This window comes from Lissotriton vulgaris, chromosome 1_1 (assembly GCF_964263255.1).
Source record: "Lissotriton vulgaris chromosome 1_1, aLisVul1.2, whole genome shotgun sequence".
Classification (NCBI taxonomy): domain Eukaryota; kingdom Metazoa; phylum Chordata; class Amphibia; order Caudata; family Salamandridae; genus Lissotriton; species Lissotriton vulgaris.
Window position 1 is genome coordinate 1,069,173,495 of NC_141685.1, and position 16,637 is coordinate 1,069,190,131.

General features: G+C 47.8%; 1 protein-coding gene across 2 annotated transcripts in view; it reads left to right on the forward strand.

Annotated features, from left to right (window-relative positions):
- The window catches only part of TMPRSS6 (transmembrane serine protease 6), a 259,562-nt gene that overhangs the window by 189,663 nt on the left and 53,262 nt on the right, over nt 1–16,637 (forward strand). The window contains exon 12 of one of the 2 annotated variants that reach the window (XM_086963145.1): nt 1,191–1,289. The exons of the other annotated variant lie outside the window; for it this stretch is intronic. Within the exon in view, the coding sequence (XP_086819271.1) occupies nt 1,191–1,289 (99 nt within the window). The remainder of the gene's footprint in view (nt 1–1,190; nt 1,290–16,637) is intronic. 2 annotated transcript variants of the gene reach the window in all.

A 16,637-nucleotide genomic window follows, 5' to 3' on the forward strand; every position in this document is an offset into this window, starting at 1 on the left:
GGGCAGCGTCAAAAAGCAATGGGTGTTGTGGCTGAACGCCCACTGCAACACCCATTGCATTCCCCTTTCACACTACGTGAAGCACGAAAAGGGGCCTTATTTACAAGGCACCATTATGCCACATGAAGTGGCTTAACACTGCTTTGTAAACAACGAGAAGGGGATATCGCCACCAGAGCGTTACTAAAAGTGATGTTCTTGTGGCAATATCACCTTGTAAATATGCCCCAAGTGTGTCAAAATATTTAAGATGTGGGGGGCTGTCTATTTTTAGTTTGACAGGGAGTGTATGAAGACATCACTTCGGCTGTCATCCAGACAAGCCAGCTTAAAAACGGCCCATAGTTTAGCAGTGCACCTTGATTGGTGGAGATTTCAAGCCCCTTAACTATCTAGTAAGGACTTTTACTTGCTGTGGCTCCCAGCCTTTGCAGAAAGGTGAGATATGCCTTCTGAAATCACGTGGCAACAAATTGGGGCAGAAATAGCCTTTGTGTAGCCTTCCTAGCTAATTGCTTCTGATTTCTAGTCAGTTTGTTGTCTTTCTTGGTACAATGTGACCTCTGTGTGTTAAACCATACTAAAATGTCCTACCTCTGAGCAGACTCCATGACATCCTCCATTTCTATGCGCAAAGCATGTCAGCCATCCTACAGCACTTGTTCCAGTAAAAACACACCTTCTTGGGAAGCTTCCAAAAGGTCACGTCAACATTTTGAATGCTATTGTCAGACAGCAGTGTCCAGTGGTGCTGCATTGATTGGAAAAGCATACTTATTAGATCATCTCATTTGTCCCCTGGCCCCTTTCACTCTCCTTAAACAGTTGCTGATCACTGAATTACTTGAAGATATTTTCACTGCTCTCCTTATCCATTATTCATCTTATCCTGCCTCTTCTTCTCATTTAAAGCCTCTCTTCTTCGTGTCTTTCTCACAATTTTGTCTCTCTCTCTTTTCATCTTATTTTCCCTGTCCTTCTGCTTCCTTCCTTGCCTCTCCATTGCTCTTTATCTCTTTACCATCCAATCCTCTCTTCAAATGTCTTTCTTTGTATAATGGTCCTCTGCTCGCCTCCTCTCCCTGCCATTTTCATTCAGCCAGACTGTGCCCCCATGTTGCGGTTGTTAATGATGAATCTGACTCCCGCTCCGCTCTAATACACATCTCCACTGTCCTCTTGTTTTGCAGCATGCCCTGGGGAGTTCCTGTGCTCAGTGAATGGACTCTGTGTCCCAGCGTGTGATGGGGTGAAAGACTGTCCCAACGAACTGGACGAAAGGAATTGCAGTAAGTGGCCTGGCCCAATTGTTATCTGCACCTGTTGACTTATCCAGAGTTTCCCTGTCTTTATACCTTTAATTTTGGTGATGGGTCAGGCTGCACTAGTGCCTTGGAGCTCTGTAATCCCCTTGCCTTTAATGTAAAGACTGGGGCAGACAATTCTAGTGACCAAAAGTGTTGAGCTTCCTATATCTTTATTACAAGGGCTAGACAAATCTGTTACGGTGGCCTTGGGCTATCTTGCCTACGGAGTCTTCAGTGGCACACCTCTTCATTAGACCTCTCATTAGTCTAGTGAGCATCTTGTCCCAAGCTGTATCTAGACCTACCTTGTTTTCATCTTCCTAATCCAGAGCCCTTTTCGTCGCTTCTGCAGACGCACCAGCTCTGGTTCTTAGGAAGCAGTTTGTTCCAAACATTTTAGTGGGAAGATGTTTGTTTGCAGTAAGTGTTGCTGTACATCTCATGCTATGCTTATCATGCCATCAATTGTTTTGCTCAGAATACGACAGATGGTTACTTTAAAATGTAACTTCCGGTTGAATGGAGCATGTATAACAGAAGACATTGACTTGACACATTTATAGAGTGTAGAAGGCTTCTGAGTAGAACAACCAGAGCAGAGGAAAGGAGACTATACAGCACCAATTTGGTTTGTATAGAAAGCCCTCACTCACCAACCTGGTTGGTGACATGCTTCATCATGAGAAGTGGAGAAGTGTGGCTCAATGGTTAGAGCGGCAGACCTTGATGCAAAGTGCTGGCCAGGGACCAGGGTTCGATTCCCGCCTCGGCGGGATCGGGCTTAAATTCCTCTGACCGGATATTCTCGCCTCAGTGCCGAATCTAAGCATGGGTCCCACGCTGCAACTCTGGGCAATAGCTTGCTTAGTCTCCACAACGGCCCCCGATACACAAGGGATGCCTGGTTTCACCATGGGATGCCCAGGAGTGGACACCTCACAAGGAAAAGCCAGGAGGGGTTCCCTTGTGGTAGGAGTACAAGCGCCGGGATGCTTACGGGTTACTGTTCGTGCTATACAAATACAACACATTTACATCATAGGGCCCCACTGGGAGAGGCCGAATGCCACCCCAGTGTGCTTCAATGCCAGATTTACTGCGGAGCGGGTAATGTGGAATAGTGAGTGATAGGTGATAGTGTTGGTAGTAAGAATAAAAATGTCTAAATTGTATCAAAAAATGATTTATTACTTGATCAATTGGACATATTAAAAGCAATGTGTTGGAAAATAACCCAAATAGATTGTTTGGATGTTTCCAATAAAGTTATAAGTGGGTCAACATGTTTCTGCCAATGTTGGTTTCAAATTACCTGGCATTCGTCAGGTTCTATGGTGGACTAAACCCCGGCGGTATGGGCACGCTAAGGCTCACCCTAACCTAGGGACGTGAAAGTGAAAAAAAAGTCAAAAAGTGCAGAAAAAGGAAATTAAATAATTCCCTTTATGGTACTCACTGTTAGGAATTGGGTCTAGTCTATCTTCCATGTCCATGCTCCACCATCACATGATTAGCTCTGAGGGTATTTAGGAACCGCCCTTACCTTTGCTCAGTGCTTGGTATCTTTTAGCTTTGGGTTCCAGGTTCTGGGTCTTGTTATCCACGTTGAAAGAAAGTTTGGTTCACGGGCTCGTGTTCCTATTTTCCTTAGTCCCCTTTGTGTCTTTAGTCCTGTTGTTGCCTTGCCCTTCCCGTTTTCTGGTTGTTCCGTTTTTTTTCCCTTTTAGTTTAGAGTAGTTAGAGGAAGCCTTATTCCCACCCCGCCCCCTCCTTCTTTTTCACTTCCACTTCCCTCGTTTCTGTGATTTGAGCTGTGGTGTTTGTTTACTCGAGGGAACTGGGGCTCCGGTCCCCTCGTATCACGGCTCCTCGGACAGACAGGGATACTTTCCCCTAGAGACGCCAGCCGGCGTGTTAGCTGCGTGGATCCTTCGCAGCGTCCTTCCGCATTTTGGTAGGCTATCCGCCTCGTTGTGTGCTGCTTGGGCGCATTCTGTCGCACTGAGTACAGAGGAGCTGCAGATCCCGGAAGAGGGACTCGATTGTTTGTTGTGCCCCCCGCCTTGATTCTAGGACTATTATCACGTACAAGGACATCAGCTGGGGTTTTTTATGCCATAGTTTATGGCTTTTTCCCCTTGACAATCCCGTTTTTGGCAGACATTGTCCTCGAAGTACTATCCCCTTATCCCCTAACGTTATATGGAGTTGGATGCTCTTTGTTAATGGAATACTCATCCTACCTGCTACCAAAGACCTCCCGAGGCTAATCCTGTACAGCTCACAAGTAAGGAGGTGTTTTTTCTTATTGTATGGTGGAGTGTGGTTATGAGAAGGAGGGGTATTCCTTTGAGTTGGGCACAGAAGTAATTGTGTTTACATTGTCTCACAGGTACAGAAGCGTGGAGGTGGTGGTCGAGTCTCATTGTCCAGTCCAGCTCAGGGGTGAAGCTTTATTTGACGTCCCTTTGATTTTCCTGTCCCCTGCCCGGGGCTCGGGTGTTCTCTCATGGTTGTCTACTTCATGGGAGGCATTGAGTCAGGGCGGTGGATCTGGTCGTACCTCGTTCCTGCAGTGTCTGGGCCCGTGGAATCCAACACTCAAAATTATAGAGACCAAAAAATTTAAATGCACCTGTAAAGAAATGACAAAGACACACATGAAGAGACAAACAAACAGTTAAGTTTCTCTGTTCAGAGGTATATCAGTTACATCAAGTTTGAGAAGTGAGTGGTGCTCTGGTCGTTGACAAACACACACTAGTAAATAGCAGTACATTAAACACCCAACCAAGGAGTGGGTATTACTCTGCGCCAAGAATGGGTATATAAGTGCTTAGTCGATCAATAGACAATGCCAATGGCGATAAACACTTAAACAATGACCCAGCGTGGCGCGTGTACGTGGCGGGATCAAAGGACCAAATGGCCAGTGGCCCCCGGCATTCAGTGTCAAAATTAGAGAAGTGAATTAAAATTATTCTCACTTGAATGGTGAGAAAATATCACACCATGGACCTCGAGAGGGGGGGTGGTGGTGAAATCGGCACACCCTTAGGAAATAAAAAGAGACTATTCAGCAGTAGTTTACAAGCGATCGATACTTAGCTCATGATGTTGTTGCTGAAAGTGTTGGGCTTACGCCCTCGACGCCAGGCACCCACTTGAAACCTGCATGCACCCTCTATAACTGGGTCCCGAAGATAGGACACGGAGCCTGGCAAGCGGTATAAGTAAACCGGTAACGAGGAAGCAAACACTTCCAGGGTGGGCGTGGCCAGCGTCAGTAGACGTGGAGCCACCCAATCCTCGGGCACGCTCAGGTGAGGATGAGCGCGCCTCGAGGCTGTAAACTAGAACGAGCAGGGCAGTGGCTTGCTCGTAATGAAAAAAGAGATTGAAAATGAAAGCTTTTTTGTGCTCGTACCCTCCAGAAGGTGGGCGTTGAGTTGTGGTCACATTAAGAATGGGACAGATGAAGATAAACGAGTATATGATCTCACTGAAAGTATTAAAACGGGGCGGTGTTGCCCATGGCTGACAGTCGCATTAAATGCATATCTTATAAGGGCAGTACACACAAATGATCATAAGGCCATAAATAAAGGCATCTTTAAAAAGGTCCCGTGGCTGTCGGGATAGTCCTTACGTCAGAAGGAGCTAAATATCAATAATAAACTCGGGGATGGATAGAATGACACAACCACCGGATGGCAACTGTTATGGTGCATGTCGAGTAAGGCCCAAGTGATCGGTACGCCCCAAGGGGACCTGGGCGAACATATAGGTGAGACGTACATTGCCTGTAGGGAAGAAAATGCGTCACAATGGAATTTCACTTCGCCATAGTTAATGGGGCCGGGCATTACTAGCAAAAAAAGGAGGAGAGAGCAGGGTGAAAGTACAGGATGGTAATTCCTCCTAAATCACAAGAGTTAGTGGCAGAATGGTTGACCGCTGTATAGTATGGGTCTAGTGTCAACAACAGTGCACTTGCAAAGAGGGTGCTAGCCCAAACAGAAAATGCAGTGATGGTTTAGGACACCAAAATTATTTCAGTATTGATGACCATGGGATCTCGTCATTAAGACCCTGCTTATGGGTACCCAAACGGTACACCCACCTTTGCTCTTTTTCGAAAAGTCTGTTAACATGGAGGAAGAAGCCCATTTTTTAGAAGATGAGTGTTGGTACAAGAAATTGCCTCAGCCTGAAAACAAAATCCACGAGGTACCCAGACTTCAGCTCAGGTTACAAACTGACCACCGCAGACACAAACAGAGCATTAGGAACACAAGCCACATTAAAAGGGTCCAAGCACAATTGCTAGGAGTCTCAGCATTGGGTACCCAAGATGTTCCCGAAAGCCTGCCTTGAAACGTGAGGATGTTCAGCCTCGAAAAGTACCTTTGATACCAAACGAGGATCTATCTTGAAACACTATTCGTGAAGGTGTGTCCTCTTGAGGTGCTGCTTCTGAACAGCATGACTCTCAACACCACAAGCATGCTTGACCCCCAAAACAGTTAGAGAAAAAAATTCATGATTCGTCGACACCTTCACATGATGAGACAACAGACAGTCAGGTCTCGACTCAAAAACATCTTTATATTGGCTGTGGTACAAGACATTAGTAGGATGTATATATAGGTCCGCAGATATGGCCAAGTCAAAAAGTCCATCACAGAGTCAACTACTTTCTGACATGACTGGTACCAGCCCATCAGCCCAACCTAGAGGTCATCAGCACCTGACTCTGACAGATGAAGGTGTTCTGTCCACCTCAGTCACCACCGGCCCTCATACCAAATCCACTCCATGAGTCATGATTACAGTTGAAACCCAAACTCTCAAAACACACAAAAGTCTACAAATTGAGGAGGAGCACAGACACCTATGGGTCCAGGCATCAAGCACCAAACTAGCACCGGCCCCAACATCGCCAACCAAGGCCAGCTCCAAATACTCCGAGAGGCCCATACTCGAAAGGTTCCAGCAGCACCCTGATGAAAGGCAAATTGGATAACTATCCACCCTTGCAATAGCAAGATCTCCTCTAACCCTGGACAGGTTTTTCCCAAAAAGAGGAGGCTTGTCTTCAAGGGCGCTTTACAACTGGATGCTCCTCCACATCCTTTGCCTAAAAATAGGTTCAAGGTTTAAGTCTACCAGCCCTGCACCTACTCCTCCACCAACCCACCTCACTTTGCCTACCCCCTTCCCCTCCTCCAGGTTCCTCACAGGGTCACCAAAGTACTTATCTTACACAAGCAGCTCTATCCCCTATGCCACACTAGAGGACTTCGAAGCTGTTTTATGTCCACATCCCTCAGACCACCCATTGGGGATTACGATTTAGAACCCCCATGGATCCTGGACGCGAGCATGTCTCTGTTAGGTCTTCGTCCCTCAGACAACCCCACCACATACCATTGGTTTATTCAGCGTGCAGCTGACTACCATAAGGTAGACATGCATGTTCCACCTGAGGACGATGACTTTCTGGTCAAGACACTATCCAGGGCAGAACATTCCTTCCATTGTTTCCCAATGCTAATGGGCATGGTTAAGACTGCTCCAGGCACCTTTAGGTAGCCAGTAAAATCATGGGTTAAATTTAAACTTTCTCCCCCTGCCCCCTTGTAAATCAGAGGATATGTGTCCGTCCCCCTTGCCCCCCACGGCTCTCTGGTGGTCCCTACCACCTGTAAGCAAGCTGCCGCCCAGGCTACAGGCGACACTCCCCCTCCTGAGAAGGAGAGCAAGTGCATTGATGCAGCAGGCAAAAGGGCGGCAGTCAGGGCCGCCACACCTGTGGACTATTTTGCCAATTCTCTGGGCCTCCTGTCACGTTAGGACAAAAGCCCAGTGGGGAGATATGGAAACCCTACTGCAGCACCTCTTGTATGCGTACAGAAGAAGAGGAGAGGAAATTACAGAGGAGGGGAAAATGATTTCTAATGGCACCATACATGCTTTGGACTCGGATGACACAGCTGCCAGAGGAGTGAACATCTCCATTATTCTGTGCCGCTGCTCCTTGCTTTATATTTCCGACTTCAAGCCAGTAGTTAAACAACACCTCATCCACATGCCTTTCAACAGAGATCACCTCTTTGGCCCACAGGTTAATGCAATATTGGAAAAAATATAGAAGACACGTATACAGTCAATGCCATGGGTCCCCTTTAAATACTGACAGCCAGAGGTTCCTTTCAGAGGCAGCAGGCCAGGGGTAAAATCAAGACCAACCCCCTGACCAAACTCAGTCATAGGATCTGCAATAGGCCTAGCCCCATCAGGGGGTTGGAGGATACAACGGGGTACCTTCAGGAGCAGCAACCCCAAGGAAAAATGAAGAGGAGCTCCAGCCAAGGGAGCCTTAACTTCCAAACACTGCCTTGCCCCACATCTCCCCCGGTCACACTACACCTGTCAGGGAGGAGGCTTAAAGGATTTCTTCCCCACTGGGAGGAAATCATCTCAGATCAGTGGGTTCTATCCATCATTGAGCACTGCTACTGTCTTGATCTCACCTCAGCCCCACCAAACATCTCCCCTGACCAGAACGCCTTACTACAAGAGGAGTTTCAGTTGCTCACTCTCAAAGGGGTCATGGAACCAGTTTCCGTGCACCAAGGGCAAGAGGGCCTACTGCCTATAATTGTTTTTACCAGGAGGGAAAGCTGCCTATGACTAATACTAGACACTAGGCCTCTCAACAAGTATATCCTGATGGAATACACCTACAGGATCACCCTGCAGGATTGCATCTCACTGCTGCAGCTAGGCGACTTCATGATCACACTAGATCTAAAGGATGCCTACTTCCACATACCCATCCATTCAACTCATTGCCGCTTCCTCCACATTTTGTAAATGCCCAGTGCTATAAAGTGATATCAATTTAATTCAATAAAGCCTTTATTCGGGTTAATATATTTTAAAACCATAAAATGACAGCGCATAAAAACATATAAGTGTTCCCCTACCTCGACAATTGGTTGATCAAGAACGCAGGCATGTAGCAGTTCCTAGCCTACACCCAAGCCATCACGTCCGTATTGCATAGCTTGGATTTCACCATAAATGCATAAATCACCATTATACACCTCCTAGTGGAGCGCCTCCCCTCAGTAGGCAACAACTTTGCAGACGTGCTCAGCAGGATGCATCAACAATTCCACAAGCGGGAACTCCACCCGTAAGTTCTTCACCCGTACTTACGCTGTTGGGGTGTCCACAACGTATATCTCTTTGGAAAACGCTAAATGCCAAAAAGTCACCCCTAGGTATCCACACCCTCAGTCCTTGGGGTAGTACTCTAAGGATGAACTGATCAGGGATCTTTGTCTACACTTTTCCTCCTCTCTCTTGTCTCTCATATGTGGTCAGGAAGCTTTGGCATACATCCTTCACCCTCATCCTGGTGGCTCCCACATGGGCCAAGTGAGCCCTGATTCTCAACACTCCTTGAGATATTTGTAGCCCTCAACAAGAATTTTCCATAACAGCCCGAAAGGATGGTAGCGTCCCTGGTAGCTATATTTCGTCCTTTAACTGCACTGGCGTACCCTCACAAGAGAAAAGCATTTCTTCCAAGTCCACAATGACAGGGTTGTTCTTAGGTCTAATCCCAGGTTTCTACCCAAAATATGATCTCCTTCTCACCTTAATCAGATTATAGACCTCCCCGTCTTCATCCACAAACCAGACTCAATAGCTGAAACAGCTTTACACACACTTGATTTTGAGCATGCCATCATGTACTACATTGTTAGGAACAAACCCTTTTGCAAGGCTCAACAACTCTTTGTTGCTTTTACTAACCTCACAAGGACCATTCTGCATCAAACGCAGACATATCCAGATGGATAGTAAAGTGTGACCAGACCTGCTACCTCAAAGCTAAGAGAATAAGTGCATAAAATCTGCTCCTAGGGTGTTTACCATGTGCCTTTCTGTGGTCGTAGCTAATATCCATCTCCAGGGACTTCTGAGTCCATGTTTTTCATTATCTAGACAATTAGGTGGTAAAAGGGAAAACGGCTAAGTAATGCCTGTCCCACACCCAGAAACTATAGACTAATGACATCAGGTAGGGTTCACATCGCTGACCAAAGTCCAATCTGCAACCACTGCAGACTCAGAATTATATGGAAGCAACACTGAATTCCCAGTTAACACCGATTTACCAAGACTGGAAAAAGAAGAGACATTTCAATTTCCCAGACACCACAATCTTTGACAGAATGACAATAAAGTTGTTGGGCATGATGGTTTTGTGCATATTTTTAGTTCTGAGTGGCGATCTGCAAACATGTCTACTTAAAATCATACAAATCAATCAAGGATTGCTATGGAGGATCACACATAGTGTCACAGTAGTGTGACACTTTTCAGATAGCCAGTCACATTGAATATTTTCAACAGACTCCTCCCTTCAGAAATATGGAGCACTTATAATACACTTCTCAGTCAACGGACAAATGAAGAACAAATTCTCTACATAAGCGAGATAGAGGTAAAGCAATGTTTGTAGCAGTGATAGCTTTTCAAGCAGCTTGCGGAGCAAAATTGTACTGGTATGCATAGACTATAGACAAGCATTGGAAATGCAATAGGTCTCGTATTAGGAAAGTTTGAACTATTGGTATTGTAAATGACACTTTTTTTATTTATGTGTTGGTTTTGAAAGTAGCAAAATTAATAGCTTTGTCAGTTACAATGTCAATAGTTTTAACTTTTGCAAATGTGACACCTATAGCATTTGTAATGCAATGTGTGTTGTATTTACGTGACTTAGATGTATTGATATTACAAATAACAATGGCTTTTAATTTTGTAAATAAATAATACTTAAATACAAGTTATTGTAATTTATAACGGCAATAGCTTAAACGTTTGTAAATAACTTTTGTAAAGATTATGTTCAGTGTATTTTATTGTGACGAAAATCCAAGAACATTGCATTTGCACCTACACACACACAGAGCCACACACATATAGATGTGGTGGTGGTGGATCTGGGGGATATGGTGGTGGTGGATGTGGTGGTGGTGGTGATGGTGGATGTGGTGGTGGATGTGGGGGTGGATGTGGTGGTGGATGTGGTGGTGGTGGTGGATGTGGTGGTGATGTGGTGGATGTGGTGGTGATGGATGTGGTGGTTGTGGATGTGGTGAAAGTGGTGGTGGATGTGGTGGTGGAAGTGATGGTGGTGGATGTGGTGGATGTGGTAGTGGTGGATGCAGTGGTGGATGAGGTGGCGGATGAGGTGGTGGATGTGCTGGTGGATGTGGTGGTGGTGGATGCGGTGGTGGATGTGGTGGTGGTGGTGGATGTGGTGGTGGTGGATGCAGTGGAAGTGGTGGTGGATGTGGTGGTGGATGTGGTGGTGGTGGTGGATGTGGCAGTGGTGGATGTGGTGGTGGATGTGGCGGTGGATTTCATGGTGGATGTGGAGGAGATGGTGGATGTGGTGGTGGAAGTGGTGGTGGATGTGGTGGTGGATGTGGTGGTGGTGGTGGATGTGGCAGTGGTGGATGTGGTGGTGGATGTGGCGGTGGATTTCATGGTGGATGTGGAGGAGATGGGGGGTGTGGTGGTGGATGTGGTGGTGGATGTGGTGGTGGTGGTGGATGTGGTGGTGATGGTGGATGTGGTGGTGGATGCGGTGGATGCAGTGGTGGTGGTGGATGCGGTGGTGGTGGTAGTGGTAGATGGGGTGGTGGTTGTAGTGGATGTGGTGGTGGATGTAGTGGTGGTGGTGGTGGTGCATGCAGTGGTGGTGGATGCAGTGGTGGTGGATGTGGTGGTGGATGTGGTGGTGGAGGATGTGGTGGTGGATGTGGCGGTGGATGTCATGGTGGATGTGGAGGTGATGGTGGATGTGATGGTGGATGTGGTGGTGGTGGGGGTGGTGGATGTGATGGTGGATGTGGTGGTGGTGGGGGTGGTGGATGTGATGGTGGATGTGGTGGTGACGGTGGATGTGGTGGTGATGTGGTGGATGTGGTGGATGTGGTGGTGGTGGATGTGGTGGTTGTGGATGTGGTGAAAGTGGTGGTGGATGTGGTGGTGGAAGTGATGGTGGTGGATGTGGTGGTGGTGGATGCGGTGGTGGATGAGGTGGTGGATGAGGTGGTGGATGTGGTGGTGGATGTGGTGGTGGATGTGGTGGAGGTGGATGCGGTGGTGGATGTGGTGGTGGTGGTGAGGGTGGATGTGGTGGATGCGGTGGAAGTGGTGGATGTGGTGGTGGTGGTAGATGTGGTGGATGTGGTGGTGGTGGATGTGGTGGTGGATGTGGCGGTGGTGGATGTGGTGGTGGTGGATGTGGTGGATGTGGCGGTGGTGGATGTGGTGGTGGTGGATGTGGTGGTGGATGCGGTGGTGGATGTGGCGGTGGATGTCATGGTGGATGTGATGGTGGATGTGGATGTGATGGTGGATGTGGTGGTGAAGTGGTGGTGGTGGATGTGGTGGTGGATGTGATGGTGGATGTGGTGGTGATGGTGGAGGTGGAGGAAAGCCACTAGCGACTGTGTGGAGAATGGACATGAAGTGACAGCAGCAAGGTGGTGGGAGTGACAGCCCTGCAACGAACAGGGAAAGGGCATGCAGTAAAGGAAGTGAGGTGATGGTAAGGACAGGCAAGCAATGAACAGAATGCAGACTCTGCAAAGTAAATAAAGTATGTTACAAGTGCATGGTCATTGAAGGTGTAGCCACAGGAAGAAGTACTTGGTTCAAGCTCCACAGTAAGGACGAAAACGTGGAGCCAAGCAGGAAGCAGACGTGGACCAACAGGAAGAAAGGACAAGCATTTACAATGCAATGGTCTCGGCAATATTATAGGTAGAGCTATTGGTATTGCTCATTATTTTTTTATCTTGTTTGTATCCCTAAATAAATGGCATTGTCATTTCTATGGGCATTAGCTTTTTTTTTTTGCATATGCGATACCTATTGCATTAGCAGAGAGAGAGTGAGGTAGTGAGATAGAGAGAGAGTGAGGTTTTGAAATAATAGAGAGTGAGGTATTGAAATAGAGAGAGAGTGAGGTAGAAAGAGAGTGGGGTAGTGAGATAGAGAGAGTGAGGTAGTGAAAGAGTGAGGTAGTGAGGGAGAGGGATGTTGTGAGGTAGTGAGATATAAGCATAGAGTGATGTTGTGATGTAGTGAGATAGAGAGAGAGGTAGTGAAAGAGAGAGTGAAAATGAGTTAGTGAAATAGAAAGTGAGGTAGTGAGAGAGTGATTGAGGTAGTGAGTTAGAGAGAGAGGGAAGTTGTGAGCTTGTGAGCTAGAGAGTGAGGTAGTGAGAGAGTGAGGTAGTGATGTTTTGAGAGAGAGAAGTTGTGAGATAGTGAGGTAGTGAGATAGATAGAGTGGAGTAGTGAGCTAGAGAGAGTTATGTAGTGAGAGAGAAAGTGAGGTAGATAGAGAGTGAGGTAGTGAGAGACAGAGAGAGTGAGGTAGTGAAAGAGTGAGGTAGTGAGGGAGACACAATAAGACAGTCTACTGTTCCTCCTGCATTATCCGAGGATAAGGTTTTGGGACTAAGAAACCTTTCATACACAATTTTAAATAAAGTGGGGTTACATCAAATAAATACCACTGGTTTAAAAAAAAAAAGTATATAGATTTTTTGCGCAAACCTAAAAAAGATTAAATAAACTAAGGTTTGCATAATTGACCTGCCAATTAAAAAAATAGTACAATGCTTATATTCCGACACTTTCCCAGGATTGCGAAGTGGAGCAACAGTGGGTATTACAGGAAAAGAGCTACCAGATTACATGCTTTTTCAGTAAAAGCTGAGATATGATATCCTAGTGAGCGTGTGTCCTCAATCTCTGGGGCTTAATACCTTTACTTCAGCTAGTCCACAGCAGTCCACATGCTGTTTGCATGCCATGCGGACCGATTGGTAACAACTGCAGTTAGCACAAATGGCTGATGCATTAAAAGAGTGCATTTGGCAGGTGGGCTGACAGAGACTAAGATGCCTGCTTTGCGACAGAGCTCCCACTCATAGTCCCATATCCCTGCCCGCCCTGGTGATCCAGGTGCATGGAGACCTGTGAGGGAAAGAAGCCCTGAACCACAAATCCACCTTCCAAGAATGGAAAGAAAGGTACTGAGGTAACTGAGGCGCTGTCCTACAGCCCTACACCAGACCACTATCATTTCAATAGCTGTGTCACCAGGGGTGGCAGCCAAGGACAATAAACAATCCATCTGTGCAAATGTGAATTTACATTTAATTCTGGATGAGCCCACCGCACTTTTAAATAAGGTAGAGGGTTGTTTCTGGCACTGCATCTGCGAGTAGCCCCCCACCCGTCCGACATGTATTTTGCTGTTTCTGTAGGCTTACTAAAACAGCTCGTCAGCCCCCGGCTATGGCGGGTCGGTGGGCCGCTTCCTCGCTCGAGACACGGGGGGGGCGGGGGCGGGGCGGCGGAAAAGGAGACACGGACAGCGGGGGGAGGAAGGAGACACGGACAACGTCGAGGGGTCTCTCTAAGCATGGCCCATAGGTCAGCCCGAGCAGTGACTCTACATTGTAGGCTTACTAAAACAGCTCGTCAGCCCCCGGCTATGGCGGGTCGCTTCCTCGCTCTCGGGCACCTTCCCAGCGCCTGGCAGCCTCGGGCTGCTGCAGGCACAGCAAGCTAAAAATCTGTGCTAAGCATAGTGTGCCGTCCGACATGTATTTTGCTGTTTCTGTTATTGCATCCAGAGGGTGGGTGGGGGAGGTGGTGAGTCTCTCAAACGTCCGTGGGCAATTTAATTAAGGGTGTGGCTTAAAAACACAAACGCTAAAAATGTGTGCTAAGCATAGTGTGCCGTCCGACATGTATTTTGCTGTTTCTGTCACTGCATCTGCGAGTAGCCCCCCACCCGTCCGACATGTATTTTTCTGTTTCAGTCACTGCATCTGCGAGTAGACCCCCACCCGTCCGACATGTATTTTGCTGTTTCTGTAGGCTTACTAAAACAGCTCGTCAGCCCCCGGCTATGGCGGGTCGGTGGGCCGCTTCCTCGCTCTCGGGCACCTTCCCAGCGCCTGGCAGCCTCGGGCTGCTGCAGGCACAGCAAGCTAAAAATCTGTGCTAAGCATAGTGTGCCGTCCGACATGTATTTTGCTGTTTCTGTTATTGCATCCAGAGGGTGGGTGGGGGAGGTGGTGTGTCTCTCAAACGTCCGTGGCCAATTTAATTAAGGGTGTGGCTTAAAAACACAAACGCTAAAAATGTGTGCTAAGCATAGTGTGCTGTCCGACATGTATTTTGCTGTTTCTGTCACTGCATCTGCGAGTAGCCCCCCACCCGTCCGACATGTATTTTTCGGTTTCAGTCACTGCATCTGCGAGTAGCCCCCCACCCGTCCGACATGTATTTTGCTGTTTCTGTAGGCTTACTAAAACAGCTCATCAGCCCCCGGCTATGGTGGGTCGGTGGGTCGCTTCCTCGCTCGAGACACGGACGGGGGGGTGGAAAAGGAGACACGGACAGCAGGAGGGAGGGTGGGGGGGGGGGAGGAGACACAGAAAGCGTTGAGGGGGTCTCTCTAAGCATGGCCCATAGGTGAGCCCGAGCAGTGACTCTACATTGTAGGCTTACTAAAACAGCTCGTCAGTCCCCGGCTATGGCGGGTCGGTGGGCCGCTTCCTCGCTCTCGGGCACCTTCCCAGCGCCTGGCAGCCTCGGGCTGCTGCAGGCACAGCACACTGCCGCACCCGCATGCAAGATAACTCAAGCAAGCAAGTTAATGGGTACCCCTGCCCCCCAACACCCACTCACACTCACCGCGGGGATCCAGCAACGGATGCAGCCGCAGCAGGGCCTCCCGCCAGTGACGACACTCCGAACTCGGCCCAGGGAACAGCGCACACGGCAGGCTCCACCCAAAGCCGCACGCTCCGCGCTGCAAACGAGTGAAGAGCCGAGAGTGCCCAGGCAGGGGAGGGCTTGTCACAGGGCAGTAAGAGGGCAGAACTAAGGGCGGCATAACCGGGTGTCTGTGGATTGCAGAAGAAGGGCTAAATGAAAGATCGATCCTCACTGCAGACAACAACAAAAATGGCGGCCTCAAGGTTCCGATTTTTTCGGATTCGGGGGCGTGGTTTTGCTGATTTGAGTGACAGACAACGTCACTGTCTAAAGAACAGCAAAATTTACGCCCCCGAATCCGAAAAAGACGGGGCTTGTTTGGAGTGACGCATCTCTCCTCCAATGGCTGGCCTCCGTTTAGGAAGCCAGCCAATGAAGGAGAGACAGGGCAGGGAGGCGGGACCTTCTGCGCTACTAAGAGTCATTAAATCTCCGGCCTAAGACTGCGCAAGCGCAGCCTTTTAGGCCTTCGACCTAAAAAGAGTGACGTGGATGTCAACCAATGTTTAGCAAAAGTAAGTAGTGGCCGGGCTCTAAGACCCTTTTAAGATGTTTTTGTTGTTGCTGCTGCTGCTGCTGCTGCTGCTACAAGAGATGTTGCAAGCTCCGTTTAGGCAAAAGCTAAAAATAACACCTTGTGTAAAGCAACTCGTGCACAATTTCTTTGCAGTGGCTGTTAACTACACTATGTGTGACTGAGAGCAATCACTGTAAAGGATAGGGCAGTGGATGCAAAATACATGTTACATGGCACTGTTAAATGCTACTAATGAATACAACCCCCTACAAAAACTAATGAGGTAACCATGCCAAAAGATCGTTCCCGAGTGTCACCAGCTAACAGAAACGGTGTAATTTTATGATGGATGAGATACTGCAACAACTGATCGCTAACATGTGGTTCTGAGTATTAAGCCTGCACTTCGAAACCCAGAAGTACCTGGTGTGAGCAGTAGTTCCCGAACCTTGAACCAGGTTTACCAGGACCTCCATTATAATGGTCAAGAGTTGAAATCACAGAGTAGCATACCCATCCAGCACCAGTAATTATAGTCACCCACGCTTGCCTCATGGGGAGGCAGCCATATACTTCAAAGTATATGGCGAAATGTTCCACTAAACTCCTTCATCAAACAGATCAGGTAGAGATGAGAGAAATTCACAAGTCGGTGCTCCCGACTGACTCACAGTTAAATCACCACATGATTGTTTGACACAGGAAACACCAGCCATGGGTTCTGAAAACGTAAGGTGGGTATGTGTTACATATCGAGAACTTTAGCACCAGGAGACTGGGGATGTAAGACCTAACGATGCACGCACCTCTAACTATATGGCAAACAATATGATTACAAGCACGCAGAGAGCGCTGCGTTAAAAAGGTACTTGATGTGAAGGGTGCCTTCTGGAATAGAAGGGGAGGTTTGG